A 22,216-nucleotide genomic window follows, 5' to 3' on the forward strand; every position below is an offset into this window, starting at 1 on the left:
TGAGCATTTGTGACAGTGTACATATACAGATCACTGTAACAGGTTACATGCAGGTAGGTACATTCACTAGATCTTTGGCAGTGCACAAAACACCTATTTTTCTTTCACTCAATAAGAAAATAAAATGTATTAGTTTTTGTCACTTTTTCATATTCCATATTTCTGAAGTAAATACCCTGCTTGTTTAAGTTAATGTACTTTTACTTTGTAAAAGCTTTATTTTCAATTAACAAAAATATTTAGATAATACATTTGTTCAGTGTCAACATATGTGAACTATATATATAAGGAAATGAGTATTTGTGACAGTTTGGTTTCAGTTTAACTCTTAGTAGGAAGTAGAACATTTTATTTTGAATGTTTTGGTTTATAGATCATTTTTGGTCATCTTTATATAAATTAAAAAAAAAAAATCAACCCAAACCAAAGTGACGACTGTTCAGCCCTGGGACGTGTCTCTGTATTAGCTCCACACATTAAACACGGTCTATTCAGGTAGAGCTGGTAATGGCTGGACATATGAAGGAAAGTGATCATTGCGAGATATTGTTCTGTTTCCCCCTGGTTTGGAGTTGCTGATGTTCTCATAGATGGGCTGGTTTCGCTCATGTTTGGTGTCGTCTGCACCAGCCCTGTTGTCATGGTGACCCTATTGGAGATTCATAGTTTGCATATTAAAATGTGAGAAAGGTCGTATGTCAGCAAGGAAAGATCAGATACTTCACGTTTACTTTATTTTTAGTATACTTTTTGTATACCGGTACTTTTTTTTAGCTACATCTTCTTTATTATTTGGATGATATTGTTACTGGAATACACTATATGTAATTTTCAGCTTTGTAGTCCTAGATATAGAGAAAAACTGAAAGTTGAAGTGGGAGTCATACAGACTGACCTGGTTCTGATCAGAGCAGACAGGGCGCAGAGGAAAGCACACTTGTGCTTGAGATCTTAACTTATTTCTGCATTTCCTGAAGCACAAGGCCATCACAACCACAGCGACTGTAAGCATGGCACCCACTCCCACACATATGTACAGTATGAAACCTGCAAAACAAAGGCTGCATTCACACATGAATACTGAAACTGAGACTAAACCCGGAACTACACTTTGACTAGTCCAGAACTAAACCAGGACAAGACCAGGACCAAATCCAGTCTACATCAGAATTAAACCAGGATAGTAAAGAAATGGTAGGATTTGGAGGGATAAGGTTCATGATTGTGTTACAGTTGTTTGATAATATTTCCGTTACAACTGTAGTTCTATTGTTTCATTGCCGTAGTGGTAGTTCAGTATTTGAGGTTAAAATAAAATGTAATTGAAAATGTTTACTATGTAGTTTTTTGTTTTGTTTTTTCTGAGTAACCTCTTGAAGTTAAGGCGACATACGTGAGTGATCCTCTCGCTCAGGTTGAAGTATTCCTGTTGTGGTTGTCTCTTCTGTTTTAAGGCCTATCAACAACAACACACATCACTATTTTGAACTTGTTTTGTTTGTATATTTATACAGACTTTTGTTGCCTTGTGAACTGTTAGACTGAAATGTGTCTTCTGTCTTATATCCCAAAGTGCATGCAACCTCCGTTAGTGCAGTAGTTTGAACACTTGTGGTATTTTCATATGAGAGACCTATAAAACAACAGAACACATAGAGGTAACACTCACCACTGAACTCATTATTTACAGTGCAGCACGCCACAACCCATTCTGTGAAAGTTTATGTACATGGCTTCACACTGTTAACACTTTGCTAATTCAGTATTGCAACATGAGCATTTATAAAGCATTATTTGAATTAGTATATGAAATATAACTAACCTATAATCTAACTTGCACTTGCCTTCTGTAACGTGCAGATACACTGGAGTGTATGTATCCACTACACGGTCGACGGCACACCAGTACTTGCCCTTGTCAGAAGTTCTCAGATCAGACATGATCACTGTGAAAGACCCGTCTCCGTGGTCCCACAGGGTAACTCTCTGAGACATTGTTACAAGTCCTGGTGTTACCTTGGCCAGTATATGTTCTTCAGACTTACATGGATCTCTGCAGAAGTACTTGTAGTTGTTTTGAGCCAACTTATGGAAGCATCGAAATGAGACTTTACCACCTTCTGATCCATCGATGCTTATGCTTGTGCCATTCACTGCTAAATTATAATAAAAAATAGTTTTGTAATTTGTAAGCTTGAACAATCAAGATGTGCCTATACAAGTACTGAAACCTTGACAAAACTCATTAATGACTTTTAAGCAATTAAAAACATAAACTGCACTTAATAATTCCCATATACCTAAACATATGCATATCATATACTTGAAAACATGAAATCTGAGAAACTTACCCAAAAGAAAACAATATGCTGCAGAAATAACTGAGAATGTCTTCATTTTTTCAGCCACATGGCAGATATGAGCTAACATCTAATGTGAAGTATGCAAAGAGTCGAGCACGCTCTGCTTCCTGCGTCTGAGACAAAGAGTATTGTGAAGAGGGGTGCTTTGAGTTATCTGTGTTAGATCAAATCAAAAACAAAGAAACGTTGAAGGTGATGTAGGGGTGTTCCCCAAAGCATTACCTGTTACACAGAACTAAGCGGGAGGAGCATCATGGTTTATGTTTAGGCTTGTCATGATAATAATAATAATATAAACTATATCAACTTACACTTCAATACATGGCAGATGAAAAATATTTGAATATTTGTCTGCATATATTGTGTGTATCTTTTTTTGTATACTACGGAAATGTAACTTCTTATATATATGCATGAGCATATACATGTGTTTCAATGTACTGTTTATTAATGGAAGCTCATATTTATTTATAGTATTATTTGTTTATAATATATTATAATTAAAGAAACATTTATATAGCTACATGCAGGTGGAGGACCTCCTCCAGGCCATGTAAGAGTCAGGTTTATGGAGAAGCAAGCCTGCTCACAGTAAGAATGCATGCTATGTTTTGCCTAGAAAAAAAAAAAAAAAAAAAACTTTATTTCTGTGGCACTGATGTGTTTTCTGATTTTGGTTGGTGTGATGTGTGTATCATGTGAAGAAAATATTCTTATCATATGCCATTTATGTAAATGCATTTGATCTGTGTCAGTCTGTCAGACCCAGAGGAACATTTTGTTGTCTTAACATATGACTGCGAACAGATGTGACCCTGCTTTTGTAATGTATGATGTTTGTCATTCTGGTATAAATACTCAGATGCTGGGGGCAGATGCTCTAAAGGAGAGACTTAGAGGGACTTGCTTGGGACGCCGGGAGTCTGTAGCCAGGGCTGGCCTGGGCCTGGTCCTGTCCATATTTGCTGTAACAGAGAATAAGCCTTTTTGCATTTCAAAACTCACCAGGCTTTGCAAATGGATTATTATTCATCTGTGATCAGTGAGCAGTCGTCCAGAACACAGTGCATATGGAATTTTATTTCTTGTGTTTTCTTTCCTGACGCATGGAGCTTTCAAAGAAGAACATGGACATTGGCTTATGTCCTGGATTGGTGAGGTTTTGCAATACAGACTTTATTTCATTTGAGCTCATTTTAAAGGAAATATTCAGCTACATGTAAATGTGCAAAGGACAATGTGTTTTAGAAATGCAAAATGGAGTTCTCAAAAGGTTGAAGTTGAAGTTTGACCCCCATCCAAATGTCTGTCTGATCCTTCACTGAATAACCCTGCAGCATCTACAATACAATACAATAATAGACACATGCACATTTACAGTTGAAACAACACTTTACATACACTATATAAAGAGAGACACGTGCTTTTTTCCTCACTGTCTGGCATGAAATCAGCATAAACTTTTACTGTTTTAGGTCAATTAAGATTGCCAAAATTATTTCTATTTTCTAAATGCCAAAATAATGAGAAAAGTTAGTTTTCAAAATCAGAAGTTTACATACTGTAAGATTACTGTGAATTTTAACAATTTGGGAAAACTCAGATGATAATGCCATGTCTTTGGAAGCTTCTGGTTTATTGAATCCTTATTTATTATTTATTTTGTTGTTTATTGACAATATCTGAGTTAATTAGAGACATATCTGTGTATTAATTTGAATGCACACCTGAAACACACTGCTTCTGACAGGGCAGGACTGGGCCCTGTGCTGTAGGCCTATATTTTCAATAAAGCAAGCTACTTATAACACTATTTAAGTTTCTTTATCTTTATAATGAATACTTCCCATTAGACTGACTTCGGAGTTATTTTATTTATTACTAAAATTCACACAAGCCTCCAATTTGCTCAGTACCGTTATGGCTATACCACTCGGAGAAACATTCTGATATTTTGCTTGAAATAATAATTAGTATTAACATGGATTTCAACAAGTAATTCCAACTGATAAATTCACATTTATTTTTCTTTTTTAGTTAAATTGGGTGACATTGAACAGGAAATATCAGACAATTTTCAGAAATCAGCTTTACACTTAATATTTTGACCCAAACCACTGGTATAAAGACAGAAAAATATGCATGAATTATGGATGGAGAACTGCAGTACAATTTGGGGTCTTGAGTCAATAAGTATCCAAAACACAAAAGTTACATCTACATCAATATAAAATAACCCAATATGTGTTTCTGTCATTCTAAAGCACTGATTCAGTCCAGAGATTGTGGGTCCAGGGCCTGGTAGATGGAGGCGTACTGAGCAGCGTCCGGAGCCTCAGTGTCAGGGTCAGTCTGAAGAGCCACTGTAGTTTGTGCCAATGGGACATCTGTGTGTTCATCACTGTACTCCACCTGTGCACAGCCAAAATCACAGAGCTTTAGATACAACCATGATGGGTCACTTCACCCCTTATTGGTCTACAGCTCTAAGACATGGTGGCTCATACTTATTTAATGACATGAAATTGTAAAATAAATTATGTATTTATTAAGTATAAAGTAACAATGAGATGATGATTTTTATTTTTGTTTTAATTTTATGTATTTATTTTTTTAGATTGTTTAGAAATGGGTTAGAATAGAACAATAGAACAGGGCCACTATCAAACCTAGAACACAATTTAAAACAAGTAGCTAGTAACACTAACGTTTTTTTTTTTGTTTTTTGGTTGGTTTTTTTACAGAGAGAGAGACTTGTGTGGTTCAAAGAAAATTTAACAAAAACACACAGCTCAAACTGATTAAATTATGATTTAAATTTTACTTGCAGAAAGCAATTTTTCAGTGTTCCAACTCCTACTTCGGGTACTACCTGATGCTATTACCACAGCATCATTTTACACATAAAAAGTAGAACTGGTGATGACTTTGTGATAAAATACAAAGGTGACTCACCCCAGGCTTGTTCTCTCCAGCAGTGTTCAGAATGTGATCTTCTGAAAGAAACAAGCCAACAGCATAAAGGAGTGTCTGTAAAATAACTGTGCGGTGTGTAAGTGTGTGCGTGCGTCACGTTACCTCCAGAACTGCGCCAGTGTCCGTAGAATATCAGTGGGATGATGGCACAGACAAGCAGCGCCAGGCTCACCGATACAATGATAACGACCGTGGTATCTACGAAGGCACAACAGGGTCCCAAAAATGTCCAGTTTATTTTTTACATAAACCAAATTGGTTGATCCAAGGAGACATGCTTTTTTCTGAAACTTATAAATATCACACATGTAATCAAAACATGACTTTGAGTAATGTAATCATGAGGGAAAACGAACATAACTGTCTCCTTTAATCAGAGATATTATAAGCTCACAGAAGTACCTGTCAGACTGCTGGTCGGCTCTTTGTCTGCGCCTCCTGACGTGGGCAGTGGGGTGAGACCTGGTGCAGTTGGCAGAGTGCTGGATGAGAGAGAGTCCCAGGACAGCGCCGCAGTCTCTACAGTGGGATGGTGAGGGACTGACCCAAGAGGAGCAGGAGAACCTTTGAAAATGGCAATGAGAAATTGATGCCGGAAGTTTGTTATGGTAACTAGTAGTGATATAGTGGTGGTGATAGTAGTAGTAGTAGTAGTAATATTATCCACCAAGGCCCAAAATGTGTAGCTAAACATCTTGCAAAATCTAATAAATGAAGAATGGATCACATTTCTTGAAAGACTGTAGACATAATCCTAAACCCACTCCATAGAGTCCCAGTGAGGTTTGTTTTAGCAGCTGAAGCCATTTAAGATCTCCAGGCCAAATCCTGTAGTAGCCGGGCTGCTCATCCACCGGCTCTTTCCCCTCCCTCTGGGTCACCTGTCTAGATACTCGCACCTGAGCACATGCATAGGTTTTTTTTCTCACTGGGTTATTCTGGGCTAAGATAAAAAAATAAAAAAAAAGTATTAAAACTAATATTAGTTGTTGATTGTTAGTAATGGCTGTTTGTATTAACTTAAAGGTGCACTGTATAACCTGCTTGCCCCCATGAAGATGAGATCTCTTTGCCTGAAATGTTCCACAGTAGGTTATTAAACAAATCTATATATCGCATTTAACCAAGTGTGTTTTATTGCTAAACCAAAACAAAAAAAAATCATTTGAAATCCATGCATTTTCACTGTCAACAAGTTTGCCTCTGAGTTTACCTCTCTAACTTGGTCTGTTAGCATCACCTGCTTGTCTCCATGTAAATAGATAAATGTAATGCCCTACTGCAGGACATTTCAGGCAAAGCACTAACATCTCCATGGAGACAAGCAGGTGGCAGACCCTCCACCAGCAAAGTTACATAGTTCACTTTTAATTTGAACTTTTTTTATGTAATAGTACTTAAAGCTTTGAGGCAATCATGTGGTCTTTTAAGATAAGATGGCTGGTTTTCACAGTGTTCAATTCTTAACCCAATGATTGCTGAGGATATTGTTTTAAGTGAATACTAATGAAAACCCTTACTCTCCATAACTCTTACTATGACCTCCTGGGACAGCATGGAGCCATTTTGCTGCAGTTCACAGAAGTATCTCCCAGCGTCTTTCCTCTTTAGCTTCCTTATGGTCACACTGAATATAGCACTGTTATTTTCCATCTTATATCTTCCTTTCTGTGTGACAGCTGACTGATTTTTCTTGACGAGAAGGTTTTCATTGGAGCATGGTCCCTTGCAGAAAAACGTGTTGTATTGCTCGTTGCTTCCATTTGTAGCCCACTGACTAAAGCAGTGGATGGAAAGCTCCTCTCCAATATGGCCACTGACCTGTAGCACATCAGGAGCCTCCAAAACTGAAAGTGAATAAGAGTACGCTGGTTAGTATGACCACTAGTAAATGTGTGGTAGATTTATTTTTGTGGTTCCCTACAGATTGCCAATCTTTAACCTTCAATTTGCATTAAAATTGAGTTAAGGTCAGCCTGACATAAAACCTACACTGATTATAAATTGTTCTCCTATATGATGATGGCATACAGAGGGGGGCATTTTTAAAGAAATAATCAAAAAGACTGAATCCGAATAGTTGTATTACTAGTCTTGAACTTGTATTCATGCAAACAATTGTACAATCACAATATTTCACATAGTATTTAAGTCTAGAATGTTGTGATGGCTTCTAACAGAACTGAAAAATAAAATCCATATGAATTAAATGTAAGTTATGAGTTAAATATGCTGCCATATAAGCATAAGTCAGCAAAGTGTGTTTTAATCTGTAATTCCCTATCAAAAATTGAATGTAATATGCCCAATTATATAATGGCTTCAATCTGTGACCTTGTTGGTCTGATCACATTTTGCACTGCACACATATCCTTGTCTATATTTGTCCCAAAAACAAAAAAAACAAAAAAAAAAACACTACAGAAAACACAAATCTAGACACACTTTGGTAAGAGTCCATTTTTATTACTTTTTAAAAGTTACATTTAAACTTTTAGGTAGTAATAGCTGCTCAGATGAGATACTTGTATTCTCAATAAACAATCTTTAAAAGTGTTCTGATATTTTAAGCAACACTCACCTGAGATGAAAAAACTTGCAACAAACAGAAAAATCCTCATTTTCGGCAAATAAATGTGCAGAACCAATGGATTGAACTCCAGCAGTGTGGGAACAAGGTTGTGCTCTGATTTGAATCAGTGATCTGATTTTGAGCCATAAAAAGTGGGTTTTCTTGCCGTGGTAAAAGCTGCTTGTTTGTATTGAAAAGATGAAATCAGAAAATGGACCTGATTGTGCTCCTCTTGAACTCTTCTTTACGCCTCTGCAGAGAGCCAGCTCATGACTGGGCAGCAGCATACAGCCTCTCAGTGTTGGCCATTGTCTTTAGCATACAGCACATTTACAGTTCAGGAGGCTGCAGGGCATCCAGCTCTGCTGACTTTGTCACGGGTATGTTTATAAAGGCACTGCAAAAGCAGCCTCAAGTCACTACTCGAATAAATCAAACTTTTTCATGACCCCTGCTTCACTGTTGTTGTAAAAATCTATAAAGTGTGTACCCATATTTATGAATATGAAATGAAAAAATATCTCATTGGTAACATGTATATTTACAACCATGTGAAAAGTTTGGCAAATAAATAAATTACAATAAACAAACTAATGTGCTCTTAGAAAGACAAAATGAAAGTGTCTTTAACACTCTCAACTTTTTAATACAAAACTCTTTAAACAAAAAATATAACACTGCCTTCAGTGTATCCATCTTAAGTGTGCAAATGTCCATTTTTGTTATAACCATATTTTGAAATATGATTTTATTCTTTATACAGAACAGTATTGGTCATATATACATTAGCACTGAATGCTTGAAAGAGTCTTTCATTGACTGAAGTGCATCACAAACTGCTGGCAGCTTAATGTAAAGTTCCATATGTCCCGGTTAGGAGCGGGGGAGCACCTGTGCAATGGTGTCCCGGGCGCCCTGACTGAGCCTTTCAGGAAACTTCACCTCATACTCCACAATAAGGTCTCCTCTGCGCTCCGGCCGTTTGGGATAAGGCAGACCCTCACCGTTAATGCGCCGCTTCATCCCGGGATGGACAATGTCAGTGCTTGTTACTGGGATTGTTCTGCCATCAAGCGTGGGGGCGCTGACTGTGCAACCGCAGAGAGCCTGGACACACACAAAAAACATTTAGACACATGCTGCTAATCATATAGTGAAAAAAGCTTATGTTTTGAAGCTGCACTTACATCTCGGAGTGAGACTTTGGCTGTGTAGATAATGTCTGAGCCGTCCCGTTTGAACAGACGGTGAGGCTTGTCCTTTAACACAAACACTATGTCTGCTGGAATGTTGGTTGGAGTCTCATCTCCTTCTTTGGGAAATGTGATTTTGGTGCCTTCTTTCCACCCTTTCTTGATCTGCACCTCCAGGATTTTGTCTTCCTTCCTCACTGATCGGCCGTCAGGATTCAGTCTTTTTCTTGTGATTTTCATTTTCTTTGTAGAACCAGACAACACGTCCTCTAGAGTGACCTGTAGGTCATGGACCACAGCGGGGTCCTGATGTTTCTTCACAACACTAGTATGGCCGCCCATGCCACTGCTGAAGGAGCGAGGGAAGCCCCCCATTCCCCCACCCCCCATCCCACCCATCCCCCCCATCCCAAATCGGCTAAACGGGTCATCAGTGTCCATGTCCTCATCCATGCCACCATTTCGAGCACCAAAGAACTGTTCAAATGGGTTACGCCCACCAAAGAACTCTGCAAAGATAGCATGAGGATCTCCCTGGAAAGTATAGCTGAAGGTGCCTGGACCTCCACTGCCACCCGTGGGTCCACCACCCTTGAGACCTGAAAGCAGAAAACTCATTACTATTTTATCAACAAACAAAAAGGCCACAGTTGTGTGCATCTCTACTCTGGGGTCTATATTAGAGCCGTGCAATAATGTAAATTCCACTCACAAGTCTTAAAGTCGTCATGAATTAAAATTAAAAAAAAAAAAAAAAAAAATTATTTACTTGTTTTTAAGAAAAAAATAAATAAATAAGCTTAATTAAAAATGTAAAATCTGTCAGTAGCTGTAACTTCCCACTGCAAACTACACGCACTGTACTGTCCAGCAGAATGTAACACTAACATGCAAACTGTGCGTTTCAGGTACCAGGGCAGGTCAAGAGATCTTTGGCCTATGATTGGCACAGAAAACACCCACTGTTCCTTCTCCTGTTAAACCTTTCAGTTTTGCCCATAGATCTATTGCTGTTTTCAGATTCTAGTATGAGATGATGTCGTACTTCCAGACGGGGACAAGAGGATATCCCTACTGATTACATTGTACTTTGTAATGAAATATCCACACGGTAAATTCACAAATACACTCGCCATCAGAGGTTCATGAAGAATTCTATGTTTCTATGGTAACGCATCAGTCACCATGCTGGAACATCAGAAGTTCATTCACAATTATTTACTGTTACAAGAGTTGAAACAAATTTTAAGCGGAGTCAAGTAATCTTTGAATATGTTCACAGACCAAAATGACTGAAATGACGCCATCGTTAAAGCATCCCAAATGTGGACACAGAGGGTCTAATCCCCTTCGTGCTGTCACAGACGCAGCTACCTTCAGAAAAAACGTCGGCAGTTAACGTGCAGTTGAACTAATGTTACTTTTTCAATATCTTTCGAAACTAGCATGTTTAGGTGACTTCTATGGCCTAGTTCAGAATAAAAAGTGACGAAGTTCTGACTCTAGTCTTGAATGAAGGGCAAACGGCGCCATTACACGAAGCACCACAGAGAAACTGCACCGTCCAACTTTCACTGTCAAATAACTTTGTTTTAGCTCATATATTCAGAGTAAGATGGCGCTTACCTTCTTCACCAAAACGGTCGTAGATGTCTTTTTTCTTAGGATCGCTCAAAACATCATAAGCTTCGGCTATTTCTTTGAATTTGTCCTCTGCTCCTGGTGACTTGTTTTTGTCTGGGTGGTATTTAAGCGCTTGTTTGCGATATGCTTTCTTTATCTCGTCTTCTGATGCCCCCTTCTTAATCCCCAAAACGTCGTAGTAGTCTTTCCCCATTATGACTCCAAAACGCCCTTAAATCTTATTTGGTTGGTCTCTGTCCGCTGACAGCCGTAGAGACGTTGATGTGAGTCTAGTCAATCTGTGTCAGCTGCTGCGTGATCCTTTTCTTTATAAACAGAGTGGAAACTTCCAGACTGTTCTCAAATAAACCCGAACAATCTGACAGCTCCACGCCACGCCCCGCGCTGCGTCAGGACGCACTGCGTCAGGACGCACTGCCTTTGAGGACCATTCGGACGCATTCCCCAACATCATATCTGACCAGCAATTTATGAATGAATCCTTCTCATGTGTATGGAATGAATAGGGCTTTATCAAAACCATACTTAATATATACTCAAACAAATAAATTAGATACACTATAGGCTACAATACATGAGAAATATTCCACTATCATGAAATATTACATAAAAAAAATAAATTAAAAAAATCTCATGTAAATTTCATGCCTGTTACATGTGCAAAATAGTGTCATGCTTTCTTTCTATACATACATGCATACATAGGGTGTGCCCCATGTGGCTGATAAACTCAGCTTGACCTTCAGAACAAAGTGCATAGTTCCAGCTTTGGCAGGTTTTCTTGACCCAACCCACAGTTAAGGTATTTGAGTCGACTGATGCATCTTACACAAACGCACTGTGCATTCTTGGACTTTAAAAAAGCTTCATCAAGTATCAGCATGTGCAGGCAAAACCAGTTTGTTCTAGGTGTGTCTTCAGTTAACTCTTAAAGACCACTTACATGTCTTGTGTGTTTTCCAACATATGTTTTTAAGTCCTCCACTTTTTGTGTAGCATTTACTAATTATCAGGTGACTTTATGGATTTATTTAGAAATATGTGTCTCTGTTGATCCAGCTGTTGACTGTTGAGCTGTTGTTGCGTTGCCTGGAATATTCCACAGTATAGTTAAGTTATCATGGAGAAAAGACACCACCAGGCCAAGTTAATTCTGCACTTTTAATGAACTGCCCAATTCAATTATGTTGTGCAGTCATATTCTTTTATTCAAGTAAAATGCAGCTTCTCAAATTTGGAAATGAATATTTTCCCTTGATCCCCCACACTAATGAATAGTTAGTTAAGGTAATGCCTTACCTTTTGTTCTTGCTCAGTGATGATGACGACAAACAAGACAGTTGATGGAGGGGCAAAGAGGTCTATTGCCTCAGGCCCAGGGTCTTAGGGGCCCATAACTGGACTATTTTCTTATTACCTCTATTAAAGGGGGACTATGTGAGCCTCATGTCTCAGGCCCCCTAGAATCTGTTTACAGGGCTGATGAGGGAAAATAGCACACCATCCCAAACTTTTTAGTTCTTCAAATCAACATAACAGATCCATTTGTAGCCCAAATTTCTTTTAGTAGACAACTTATTAACTCAAGAAGGAACCTGGGCTGTGCCTGAAGAAATGACAAACATCCACACATATCCAGAAGTATACACAAATCAACCATCGGGCTCTAACCATAGCACTGAGGTTTTAAACATAAAATAAACAGCAACACCATGTAACATTTGCTTGGGTCATCAAAGAGAGGCCAGACTGGGTTGATACTTTGACCAAATGCCAGATTTACCCATGCCCATAGATCCATAAGCTATTTCTACCCTGTCCCCAAATCAGTCAATCTATGCATGATGGTGGCAGGGCCCTTGCAACATCAGAATACACTCTTTATTACAGCCTATATTACACTCTGTATTACAGTCTGTATCACAGTCTATGTTACACTCTGTATCACAGTCTGTGTTACAGTCTGTATTACAGTCCATTACAGTCTGTATTATAGTCTGTGTTACAGTCTGTATTATAGTCTGTGTTACAGCCTGTGTTATAGTCTGTGTTACAGTCTGTATTATAGTCTGTGTTACAGTCTGTGTTATAGTCTGTGTTACAGTCTGTGTTACAGTCTGTGTTATAGTCTGTGTTACAGTCTATATTATAGTCTGTGTTACAGTCTGTGTTACAGTCTGTGTTATAGTCTGTGTTACAGCCTGTATTATAGTCTGTATTATAGTCTGTGTTATAGTCTGTGTTATAGTCTGTGTTACAGTCTGTGTTATAGTCTGTGTTACAGCCTGTATTATAGTCTGTGTTACAGTCTGTGTTATAGTCTGTGTTACAGCCTGTATTATAGTCTGTGTTATAGTCTGTGTTACAGCCTGTATTATAGTCTGTATTATAGTCTGTATTATAGTCTGTGTTACAGTCTGTATTATAGTCTGTGTTACAGCCTGTATTATAGTCTGTGTTACAGTCTGTGTTACAGTCTGTGTTATAGTCTGTGTTACAGCCTGTATTATAGTCTGTGTTACAGCCTGTGTTATAGTCTGTGTTACAGTCTGTATTATAGTCTGTGTTACAGTCTGAGTTACAGTCTGTTTTATAGTCTGTGTTACAGTCTGTATTATAGTCTGTGTTACAGTCTGTGTTATAGTCTGTGTTACAGCCTGTATTATAGTCTGTATTATAGTCTGTGTTATAGTCTGTGTTACAGTCTGTGTTATAGTCTGTGTTACAGTCTGTGTTATAGTCTGTGTTATAGTCTGTGTTACAGCCTGTATTATAGTCTGTGTTATAGTCTGTGTTATAGTCTGTGTTACAGTCTGTGTTACAGTCTGTGTTACAGTCTGTGTTACAGTCTATGTTATAGTCTGTGTTACAGCCTGTATTATAGTCTGTGTTACAGTCTGTGTTACAGTCTATATCACAGTCTGTGTTACTGTACAGTGTATGGATATAGTCAGTGGGAGCACGTTTATATAAATATTTTTTTTTTCCGCCTCCCTTTATCCCTCGATGCCATTGGCTGCTTTGCATATCTTCTGGGCAGGGTGTCCTTGTATGTTTGATGCTGATTGGGCCAGTGGCCTCTTTGCCCCGCCCATGGCGCTTGGATACTACCCCGTCGATTGGAGCCTGCCCTGTCTCTCAATATCCTATTAAGGAAGAGGCTCCCGTCTGCCAAGATGAAGCACTACGAGGTAAGTACTGTCCATGAAACTCTAAACCCTCAATGGGACGCAATGTGAGGGCCACTGTTTAAATTTTATTCACATGTGTGTACATTTAATGACGAAATGACGGGGCCAGGCAGCCAAGACTGGACGTGTGTGCAGCAGCCCCGCCGCTCAGGACCCCGGCTGCTCTCTGCAGCTGAGCTTATGGCCGTATATTCCAACGTCCACATTAATCTCCATTATTTCTTAAAGTATTATTCAAGTCCCGAAAGTTGCTGTGCATGATTGTCTATGAGCAGGTCGTTTACCCATTGTAATCTCATTGCTGTGCGTGAATTTTGAGAGGATTTGTCGACGACACCGATGACAAAGGCCATGTCTGAGCCTCATGGTTTATCTAGATTTTACCCCGTGAACGAGGTGAACAGTGCCAGTGTAAATGACACGTATCATAGGCTCATCTTTTTTTTTTTTTATTATCTCTTTTTAATATAAAAACCAAATGCATACGTTTAGTTTGTTATTTTATTTAATTTAAATTCTGATCTTAAGTGCAGTTTTGTGCTTTTGCTTGAAAGTTTTGAAAGCCACCGGACAGGATATGAACCCACCACACATGCAGCGCCTTCTGGTATCTGTCAAGACAACAAAACAAATGCATGCACACCAAAATCTGATTATTGTCTGATTTATGGACATTTAAGATTATTTACATGTCCACAAAATCTGATGTGAGTAGTCAGAGGAACCATTATCAGAAGGAAATGACACGCATTTACTGTTTGCATGTCATTTTAATAGTCTCCAAAAATCTGATATTAATCACATTTAGAATGTGCATGTAATCGCAGCCACTGTGCCATGTTTCAGACCAAGTTTAAGTTAAATATTTAAAAACACCTATATTTGTCTTAATCAATTGAAAATTGAATTATCACATTGAAATATTTATAGTACGTTAACTGTTAAGGAAAATATTTAGCAAAGATTGCAGAAACTGTTATTACCAGTAATCTTAGCATTCACTATTGACCATGCTAACTCCTAGTACATTCATTAAAATATAATCATGTTCACTAAAACACAGATGACTGACATACCCAAAATGAATCTGCATTTGGTCAGGTCCCGTCTCCTTCTGCACGGAGAGACTGGGATACAGAAAGACACTGCCAGATTTGCTCTTTTTATAGCGCCACAGGGGAGGTAAACATGGTCAGTATGCCTTCCTGGCACAGGGCGCCCACACAACATTATTTGCTATAATAAGCAGGGGTCAAGTGTCACTGCATGGTACCTACCCTGGGGAATAAAGGGAAAAGTTGATTAATATTTCTATAGCACAATTTTTATGTTTAAAACGTTTGTACAATCTATGGAACCACTGTAATGTTAGATTCCTCCCTTTATGTGTTTATTTATTAATTCTTCTAATTGTTTTTCTTCATTTAAGTTTTATTTTGTACAATAAATTGTAATCTAAGTTTTGCCATAATTGAATTAATGCATTTATTTTCTGGTCAAAATAATCAAGTCAGGTCTTTTTTGTGTTTTTTTTTTTTTTCTTACATTATTTTCTTCAAGGTTATTACATGTCATTCCATTATTGTTCATGCATCCGCATGCATAATAATAATGATTATTTTTTGACTGTATATTTTTACAAAAGATTTCAAAATGAGTGTAATCTATGGGACTCATTATTGTTAGTGCATGGAGGTTTTCCATTGCCTTAAATGCATTAAATCCTATTACTACCACCCCCTCTCGTCTTACCACTTGTGACCACATGTCTTTCATTCACTGTGGAAACTGTACCCCTCTTGGCCAGTCATTAACCGGGAGGGAACCACCAAGGGAAATGCCCCAGATAAGCCCTAAGTGTAATATCAACCCCGAAGACAACCCTTGTATAGGTCTCCCAAAATCTGAGCCTTTACAACTGGTGTAAATTCTATAATTGTCACCTGCAGGTCTGTTTAAGATGAGAGTCCATGTTTCAGTGAAGTGTTAGTCTTTGATGGTTAATGCAAAGTTGGCAGTAGTTTTTTACAATTATTTGAAGTGCAAAGATAGGAGTGATATCATAATATATGCCTCTTCCCACTTGGCCACAGCTGAGATGTCAGAGGTTGTCAGGAGTTCTTTAGCTAGGAGTCACTTTTCAAAACCAACAGGGTGGAGTCGGAAACATGCCCCCCAATGTACCTAATGGACAAAATGCAAATGATCGGCTGTAGACAGTTGGACATGGGGGCTTGGGCCATTCCTGTAGACGCAACTGTGCACACATGTGGCATATGTCTACGCTCCAGGGGTCGGCTGCAGTTAAATAAAGCAGTGTGGAGGAATGAGTGAGGGAGGGAGAGTGAGAGATCGACAGACAGTAGGAGGAGGGAGGGCCGGCAGATTTATGTCCACAGCTGAGTGTACACCCACTCCTAAAACGTGGCTCTGTAGCAGACATCCGAGAGGAGGACAGTGACGATTGAACCGAGGGAAAAGTGAGGACAAGAAGGGCCTAAGAGGGGCAGGGGAGGACTGAGGATATGGATGCTCTAGCACTAGAAGCCAGTGGGAAAAAGTTACCCAATGGGGCGTCCCTGGTGCCCCCAACACCAACCACACCTGTCAAACGCAAACCTGCCAAAAAAACTAAAAAGGCTGTTGTTTTCTTTGAGGTGGAGATTCTTGATGCTAAGACTAAGGACAAGCTCTGCTTCCTGGATAAGGTAAGACAATATTATTTAAATCTTCACACTGTCCTATAGTAACTTGGAGCAAGAAAAGAAAACTCATGGGAGAACATTAGCGCTTATATGCTAGCTTTTCTATTCAAACATATTTTTCATGTTTATTTGTTCAATGAAATGTACAACTTTGCAACAGTCTGCTGTAGTGCAGACCAGAGCTCAAGTGTTGATATCAAGTCTATTCTTATCCAAAATATAACATCTAAGCCTGTTATAGTTTGCAGGTTTAGTGTTTAGACCTCTAATTAATATTCTGGCTTTGGGGGGGTTATAGTATTGGTCTTGTGTGTCCTTGGTGTTTACACTGGATTACTCTATCAGGCTGATAATAAAGGGCTGCTCCTCAGTGCAGCCATATCTGCTGTGCATCTTTTTAAGTTTTAGCATATGCTAAGTGTTCATGTAAATTTGAGCCTTTAGTCTTTATTAAGATCACATAGGTGGTGCTGTATTAGGTTTAAACATATTGTAATATTGCAGACTCACGTCAGCTTTACAAGAATCATGGTGTGCAAACAGGGGTCAGCAAGGGGTCACTCAGTGAGGTCATCTCAATGCACATGGCATTAGGTCCTACATAGGATACACACAGTAGCTATGTCACGTAGCAGCACATTCACCAGACTCGTACCCTTTGGAAACTCAATCAAAAATCCAGACACTGAATGTGTCGGATAGCTTGCTAATTAAAGTAAATTATGCAGTCGGTTATTCTGAGAACTGCTTTCAGTGCTTCCACATCATTGAAGTTGCATGATAAGCTCACATATTCAAATGTTTACATGCTTATATACTGCAATATTTGTAAATATCCCTATTTGAAAGATTAACCTGCAGATTATTTGGCTCTTTTTGTAACTTTTTAAATAGTCTGACAAATTTTACATGTATATTATAGTCTAATGTTTTATCTGATTTGCCCTCCGAATAAAAAAAATAAACAATACAACAAATGAAGATTTTAAAGACAATTGTTACCCTCGTGCCACTGACATAGTACTTACAAGCAATCTGTTTACTGAAATGACCACAGAGATTGAGATTCAGCCATCTCTAATATAAATGTTATGCTTGTGTCTTTTTAATTTGATAGGTCTACTGCCAATCCAAGTCAAATTTCTTCCTCCAAAGTCTAAACTCTGCTCCAAACCACATGCTATTATTATTATTATTGGACGTCTGTATTGTTTGAGTATGTGAAAAAGAAATTAAATTTTTTGTCATATCACCTAGCTTTAGTTTAAATGTGACGCCTCTATATATAATGCAATATTGTTTCTGTTGTTAGTTCGTGTTGGCATACAGTTACGTTGTGACCAGCTGTTAAATGCCCCTCGTCTGTGGCATGAGTAGCTTGAGCTAAATTTAACCCTAATCACTGTTGCAAATGGAAGAGTAAAGATGATTTGTTGCTTTCTGTATTGTGTGTTTACTTTATTTGTTGTGCTGGTATTTGTAGGTGGAGCCAAATGCCACTATTGGGGAGATCAAGTCTATGTTCCACAAGAGTCGTGAGTGCGATTTTACAAACTTCTTGAGTTTCATTCAGTTGTAATCTTTCTCCAAGTCTTTCCTCCTTTTTGTTCCAGATCCTCAGTTTTATCCTGCCAGACAGTCAATTCGCCTTGACCCTAGTAAGTGAATTGAAATATTATAGAACTATAATATAGAACTGAGTGCAAAAGAATGGCGCCATGCATAAAAATTCACAAAAATTTGCAACACATAACCTTTTTACAAAACATTAGTCCTATCCAAATGCCCCAACCTGGATTGGTACTTCTCATTGAACAAGTCATTCATTCACTAATCAGACAGCAGTGAAAAATATTCTAAAAGAAATTTGATTTGTTTGTATTTTTGACCAATATCCTAAAATCCCCAAATATTTAGATTACACTGGAAAAAAGTAAAAAGAAAAAAAAATCTACTATTAAATGAATGTTTAAGTAACAGTTAATAGTTGTGCCTTTAGTTGGTAAAAAGGCAGGATGTCTTTTCACTAACTAAATGCACGACTGTTGCATAATGCTGTTAAATGTTCGCATGCTGTAACGAGTCTAAACTGTGTTGTTTCTTAGAGGGGAAGTCTCTGAAGGATGAGGATGTCCTGCAACATTTGCCTGTGGGAACAACAGCCACGTTCTACTTCAGAGACCTGGGGGCTCAGATCAGCTGGGTCACAGTGAGTCACACAGGAACATTGTGCTCTCAAACACAAGCCCGAATACATCAGAGTTCAGTGGGATCAAGTAGAGCTATATTCAGAGGGTTTGTGTGGCCAGGGTTATTATTATGATATCAGTTGTGACTCTACACCGGATGGGATTTTCTGTAATAATACATCAGATTTATGTAGATATCTGATAAAAATGGTTGAAGGACAATTTATATAGCATAAAATATAAGTTAATGCGCATTTTAAAATGAATTATAATTTAAATTGAGAACAAAGTGAAAATTATATTATTCATAATGTAAATCTGGAATTCCACAAAAATAGGAAAACTTGAACATATGCCTATGTTAAACATTTTTTCACTGTCATCTTCCACATTTTTGACCATTTGTGGCTTGTGATTTCAGGTCTTCCTGACAGAGTACACTGGTCCACTTGTCATTTATCTCATGTTCTACTTCAGAGTCCCCTTTATTTACGCCCCTAAATATGACTTCACTACCAGTAAACACTGGGTTGTACAGTAAGTGTTTCTAATGATAAGGTTTGTTTTACCTTGAATCCAACCTTTTATCTTTAACATATTACACAAGCTATTCATATTTTACTTCAGAGTATATTTTTATAATATAATCCAGTTTTAACAAACCATGCTGAGGATATCATGTCTAATATGTCGCTGTTGCTTCCAGCCTGGCCTGTATGTGTCACTCTTTCCACTACGTCAAAAGACTGCTTGAAACCCTATTTGTCCACCGCTTTTCTCATGGCACCATGCCACTGCGCAATATTTTTAAAGTAAGACATAAAACAGATAAAGTACAATATACAGTGACATTCTATTTAAAACAAAATTCTTAGTTTGAGTTTTCTTTTCTTTAGAACTGTACATATTATTGGGGCTTTGCAGCATGGATGGCCTACTACATCAATCACCCATTGTACACACCACCCAGTGAGTCAACTGCATTCTGTTTTAGTCAGCTACATTAAATTACGGTATGTCATTTTTTTTTTTTTAACCGTCTTACGTTTCTTCCAGTCTATGGGGAGCAGCAGATAAGATTGGCCCTCATTGTGTTCTTGGTAAAAAAATTTAAAAAGATTTAGCCTTAAATCTAAAATCTATAATTATCATGGCTATTATTATTGTTTACTTTTAGTTCTGTCAGATTGGCAACTTCTCCATCCACATTGCCTTGAGGAACCTTCGTCCACCAGGTATGCACAAAATCTAGACGTCTACATGAAACAAAGAATTTAGTCATTACATGCCCACAAATGTAGAAAACATTGTTTTTAGGTTATTAATGGTGGCACACGGGAAACACTTTCCGAACTACAGCCACATTACATTATATTATACGCTTTAGATACTTTAACACAGTAGACAAGAGCATGAATAAAGTCTAAATGTACACACATTTAGCTGTCCCAGTGTGCAAGTAGGACATTCATTCACTCTCCCGTTGATGGGGGGGTGAGGCATTTTATTTAACTTATACACATACAAGTTAATTGTATTATTAATTATTATTGGCTTTGTTCATTTAAATGTAAGGTTTATTCTGCTGCCCTCAATTTTCTCAGGCTCAAAGACCAGGAAGATTCCCTATCCCACTAAAAATCCATTCACGTGGATATTTCTCTTGGTCTCTTGCCCTAACTACACTTATGAGGTAAAAACATAAATGTACTTTTTGGCAGCCCTGTTATTGCCATCTGGTGGTATAATATGGTATGTGCCCTTGTCCTTTTGCAGCTGGGCTCCTGGCTTGGCTTCACACTGATGACACAGTGCTTGCCCGTGGCGTTCTTCACTCTGGTGGGCTTCATCCAGATGACTGTGTGGGCCAAAGGGAAACACAGGAGCTATCTGAAGGAGTTTCGAGACTACCCGCCTCTCCGCTCGCCCATTTTGCCCTTTGTTCTGTAGAAGATGACTTCAGTGCTTCTTGTTTTGTCCTTAAGCTTGTAATATTCAGCTCATGCTTAGCTTCACTTTTTTTGCATTTACACTGGAATAATTCTACCCCCTTTCACTTACTAATAATTTAAATGTGCAAATATTGTTCTGCTCAGTATGGATCGATTTCTTAAGTTTTTGCATAAAACCAGACAACAAAATACAAATACCGTCTTTGCTGTTAAAGTATCTCTACTGCTTAAAAAGCTCTGTCCCAATATACAGTTTACAACAATCTACCTTTAATTTTGTTGATTTTTGATGTAATTTATTAATAATAAAAGTAAAAACGCATCATGCTCGTCACCAATTTCATTTCAATCTGAATATATAGTTACAGACAATACAATTACGAGCTTAAACATTTATTTATTTTAAACAGTTTTGTGTATTTACAGAGAACAGGTACAGTTTTAGTTACGCAGCTTCAGCCTGAGCCTCTATTCTCTTCTTCCTCATTTGGAGCCTCCTTTCTCTCTCATACTCCTTCATGCGCATCACATAACTACAGACAGAGGATACAGTTGATAAGAAAAAGTAAATAGTAAATTATAATGATCTGATGACAACACAATGCCCATGAGACAGCATTGTACAACACTTACTCTTGGTGTTCACAGTAGTCCCAGTCGTGCCTCTCATGTTTACAGGCGAGGAAGTTGGGCCAGTTGTCCCTTTTGCACTTCATGAGTTTCAGGAGGTAATGGGCGCAGTAGTCCCGCTGCTCCAGAGGCAGCTGGGCCAGGTTCATCTGCTCCTGGGTCGCGATCATGTCTGCAGAAAGTAAACAACAGTTTGATCTCAAATGATGGAAACAATTATCGTCATTTGTCTGTGTTTGACAAAGGGTTATAACGGGGGTATTATGGGGGTATTGGACAGGCATTCATGACAACTTTCCGTGTGTTTGATGAACGATAAACATTTTGGCTAGCTACTAGCTCACCAATACAGTTTTTTTTAATCGATTCAACAATTAAATAGAACAAATACACGCTTTCAGTTGCACTCTATGCACTGAACGTATGTTCTTCCTGTAGTGTTAAGAATATAAAACAAACCTCTTTCTTTTCTCTCGGGAAAGCCATAAATCGGGTCAAACTCGTATTTCTTGGCAGGATCTGGCTCTGTGTCCGTCTCGGTGATATAACGTCGGGCCAAGTGCGCACCCATGACTGCAGCGTCGCCTTTAGGATGCCCACTAAAATAAATGTCTTAAACAATAATTTAATTGTATAGTTCCAAAATTACTTTACAAATTGCCATTCGGTCACCTCCACAAACAGAGCAGAGTGACTTCCGCCTCCCACCGGAAATGAACAGCTTGACGGTACGTCGTAAAAAGTGCACTTAAGATGTCGCACATTCTTTATACTTAGCACATAGCTCTTTCTTTTAACTTT

The 22,216-nt window shown here is 38.3% G+C and overlaps 4 protein-coding genes across 5 annotated transcripts; 1 reads left to right on the forward strand and 3 right to left on the reverse strand.

Moving 5' to 3' along the window:
- Nucleotides 1-4,413: 4,413 nt before the first annotated feature.
- Nucleotides 4,414-8,539, reverse strand: LOC129457066 (uncharacterized). The gene is made up of 6 exons (XM_055228862.1): nt 7,921-8,539; nt 6,860-7,186; nt 5,742-5,903; nt 5,442-5,537; nt 5,319-5,359; nt 4,414-4,775 (listed from the first exon to the last, which is right to left on the reverse strand). The coding sequence occupies exons 1-6, from the start codon at nt 7,958-7,960 to the stop codon at nt 4,635-4,637; spliced, it is 807 nt and encodes a 268-aa protein (XP_055084837.1). The 5' UTR covers nt 7,961-8,539; the 3' UTR covers nt 4,414-4,634.
- Nucleotides 8,540-8,692: 153 nt separating this feature from the next.
- Nucleotides 8,693-11,063, reverse strand: dnajb1b (DnaJ heat shock protein family (Hsp40) member B1b). Its single transcript, XM_033970151.2, has 3 exons — nt 10,731-11,063; nt 9,099-9,703; nt 8,693-9,018 (listed from the first exon to the last, which is right to left on the reverse strand). Exons 1-3 carry the CDS (start codon nt 10,939-10,941, stop codon nt 8,785-8,787), a joined length of 1,050 nt encoding a protein of 349 aa, XP_033826042.1. The 5' UTR covers nt 10,942-11,063; the 3' UTR covers nt 8,693-8,784.
- Nucleotides 11,064-13,841: 2,778 nt separating this feature from the next.
- On the forward strand, nt 13,842-21,107 carry tecrb (trans-2,3-enoyl-CoA reductase b). Of its 2 annotated transcripts, XM_033968655.2 has the most exons (12): nt 13,848-13,939; nt 16,597-16,647; nt 18,128-18,179; nt 18,258-18,302; nt 18,750-18,853; nt 19,255-19,370; nt 19,540-19,645; nt 19,730-19,802; nt 19,890-19,933; nt 20,011-20,068; nt 20,438-20,526; nt 20,610-21,107. In XM_033968655.2, exons 1-12 carry the CDS (start codon nt 13,925-13,927, stop codon nt 20,781-20,783), a joined length of 927 nt encoding a protein of 308 aa, XP_033824546.1. In that variant the 5' UTR covers nt 13,848-13,924; the 3' UTR covers nt 20,784-21,107. The 2 variants fall into 2 exon arrangements, with proteins under 2 accessions (XP_033824537.1, XP_033824546.1); XM_033968646.2 differs by having other exon boundaries at nt 13,842-16,647.
- A 62-nt stretch (nt 21,108-21,169) lies between these two features.
- Nucleotides 21,170-22,130, reverse strand: ndufb7 (NADH:ubiquinone oxidoreductase subunit B7). Its single transcript, XM_033968667.2, has 3 exons — nt 21,875-22,130; nt 21,419-21,587; nt 21,170-21,318 (listed from the first exon to the last, which is right to left on the reverse strand). Exons 1-3 carry the CDS (start codon nt 21,984-21,986, stop codon nt 21,231-21,233), a joined length of 369 nt encoding a protein of 122 aa, XP_033824558.1. The 5' UTR covers nt 21,987-22,130; the 3' UTR covers nt 21,170-21,230.
- Between the last annotated feature and the right edge of the window lie 86 nt (nt 22,131-22,216).

This window comes from Periophthalmus magnuspinnatus, chromosome 1 (genome assembly GCF_009829125.3).
Source record: "Periophthalmus magnuspinnatus isolate fPerMag1 chromosome 1, fPerMag1.2.pri, whole genome shotgun sequence".
Lineage (NCBI taxonomy): Eukaryota > Metazoa > Chordata > Actinopteri > Gobiiformes > Gobiidae > Periophthalmus > Periophthalmus magnuspinnatus.

Excerpts from the sequence above, each read along its gene's own strand:
- LOC129457066 (XM_055228862.1), bottom strand. The coding sequence starts at position 7,960 with ATGAGGATTTTTCTGTTTGTTGCAAGTTTTTTCATCTCAG. Across the intron at positions 5,360-5,441 it reads ACACTGGCGCAGTTCTGGAG|AAGATCACATTCTGAACACT; the intron begins GTAACGTGACGC and ends TGTTTCTTTCAG. Across the intron at positions 4,776-5,318 it reads CTGGAGAGAACAAGCCTGGG|GTGGAGTACAGTGATGAACA; the intron begins GTGAGTCACCTT and ends GGCTGTGCACAG.
- dnajb1b (XM_033970151.2), bottom strand. The coding sequence starts at position 10,941 with ATGGGGAAAGACTACTACGACGTTTTGGGGATTAAGAAGGGGGCATCA. Across the intron at positions 9,704-10,730 it reads CGACCGTTTTGGTGAAGAAG|GTCTCAAGGGTGGTGGACCC; the intron begins GTAAGCGCCATC and ends TTCTGCTTTCAG. Across the intron at positions 9,019-9,098 it reads CCAAAGTCTCACTCCGAGAT|GCTCTCTGCGGTTGCACAGT; the intron begins GTAAGTGCAGCT and ends GTGTGTGTCCAG.
- tecrb (XM_033968646.2), top strand. The coding sequence starts at position 16,465 with ATGGATGCTCTAGCACTAGAAGCCAGTGGGAAAAAGTTACCCAATGGG. Across the intron at positions 16,648-18,127 it reads AGCTCTGCTTCCTGGATAAG|GTGGAGCCAAATGCCACTAT; the intron begins GTAAGACAATAT and ends TGGTATTTGTAG. Across the intron at positions 20,069-20,437 it reads GAGGAACCTTCGTCCACCAG|GCTCAAAGACCAGGAAGATT; the intron begins GTATGCACAAAA and ends CAATTTTCTCAG.
- ndufb7 (XM_033968667.2), bottom strand. The coding sequence starts at position 21,986 with ATGGGTGCGCACTTGGCCCGACGTTATATCACCGAGACGGACACAGAG. Across the intron at positions 21,588-21,874 it reads TCCCGAGAGAAAAGAAAGAG|ACATGATCGCGACCCAGGAG; the intron begins GTTTGTTTTATA and ends TACTTTCTGCAG. Across the intron at positions 21,319-21,418 it reads GACTACTGTGAACACCAAGA|TTATGTGATGCGCATGAAGG; the intron begins GTAAGTGTTGTA and ends CTCTGTCTGTAG.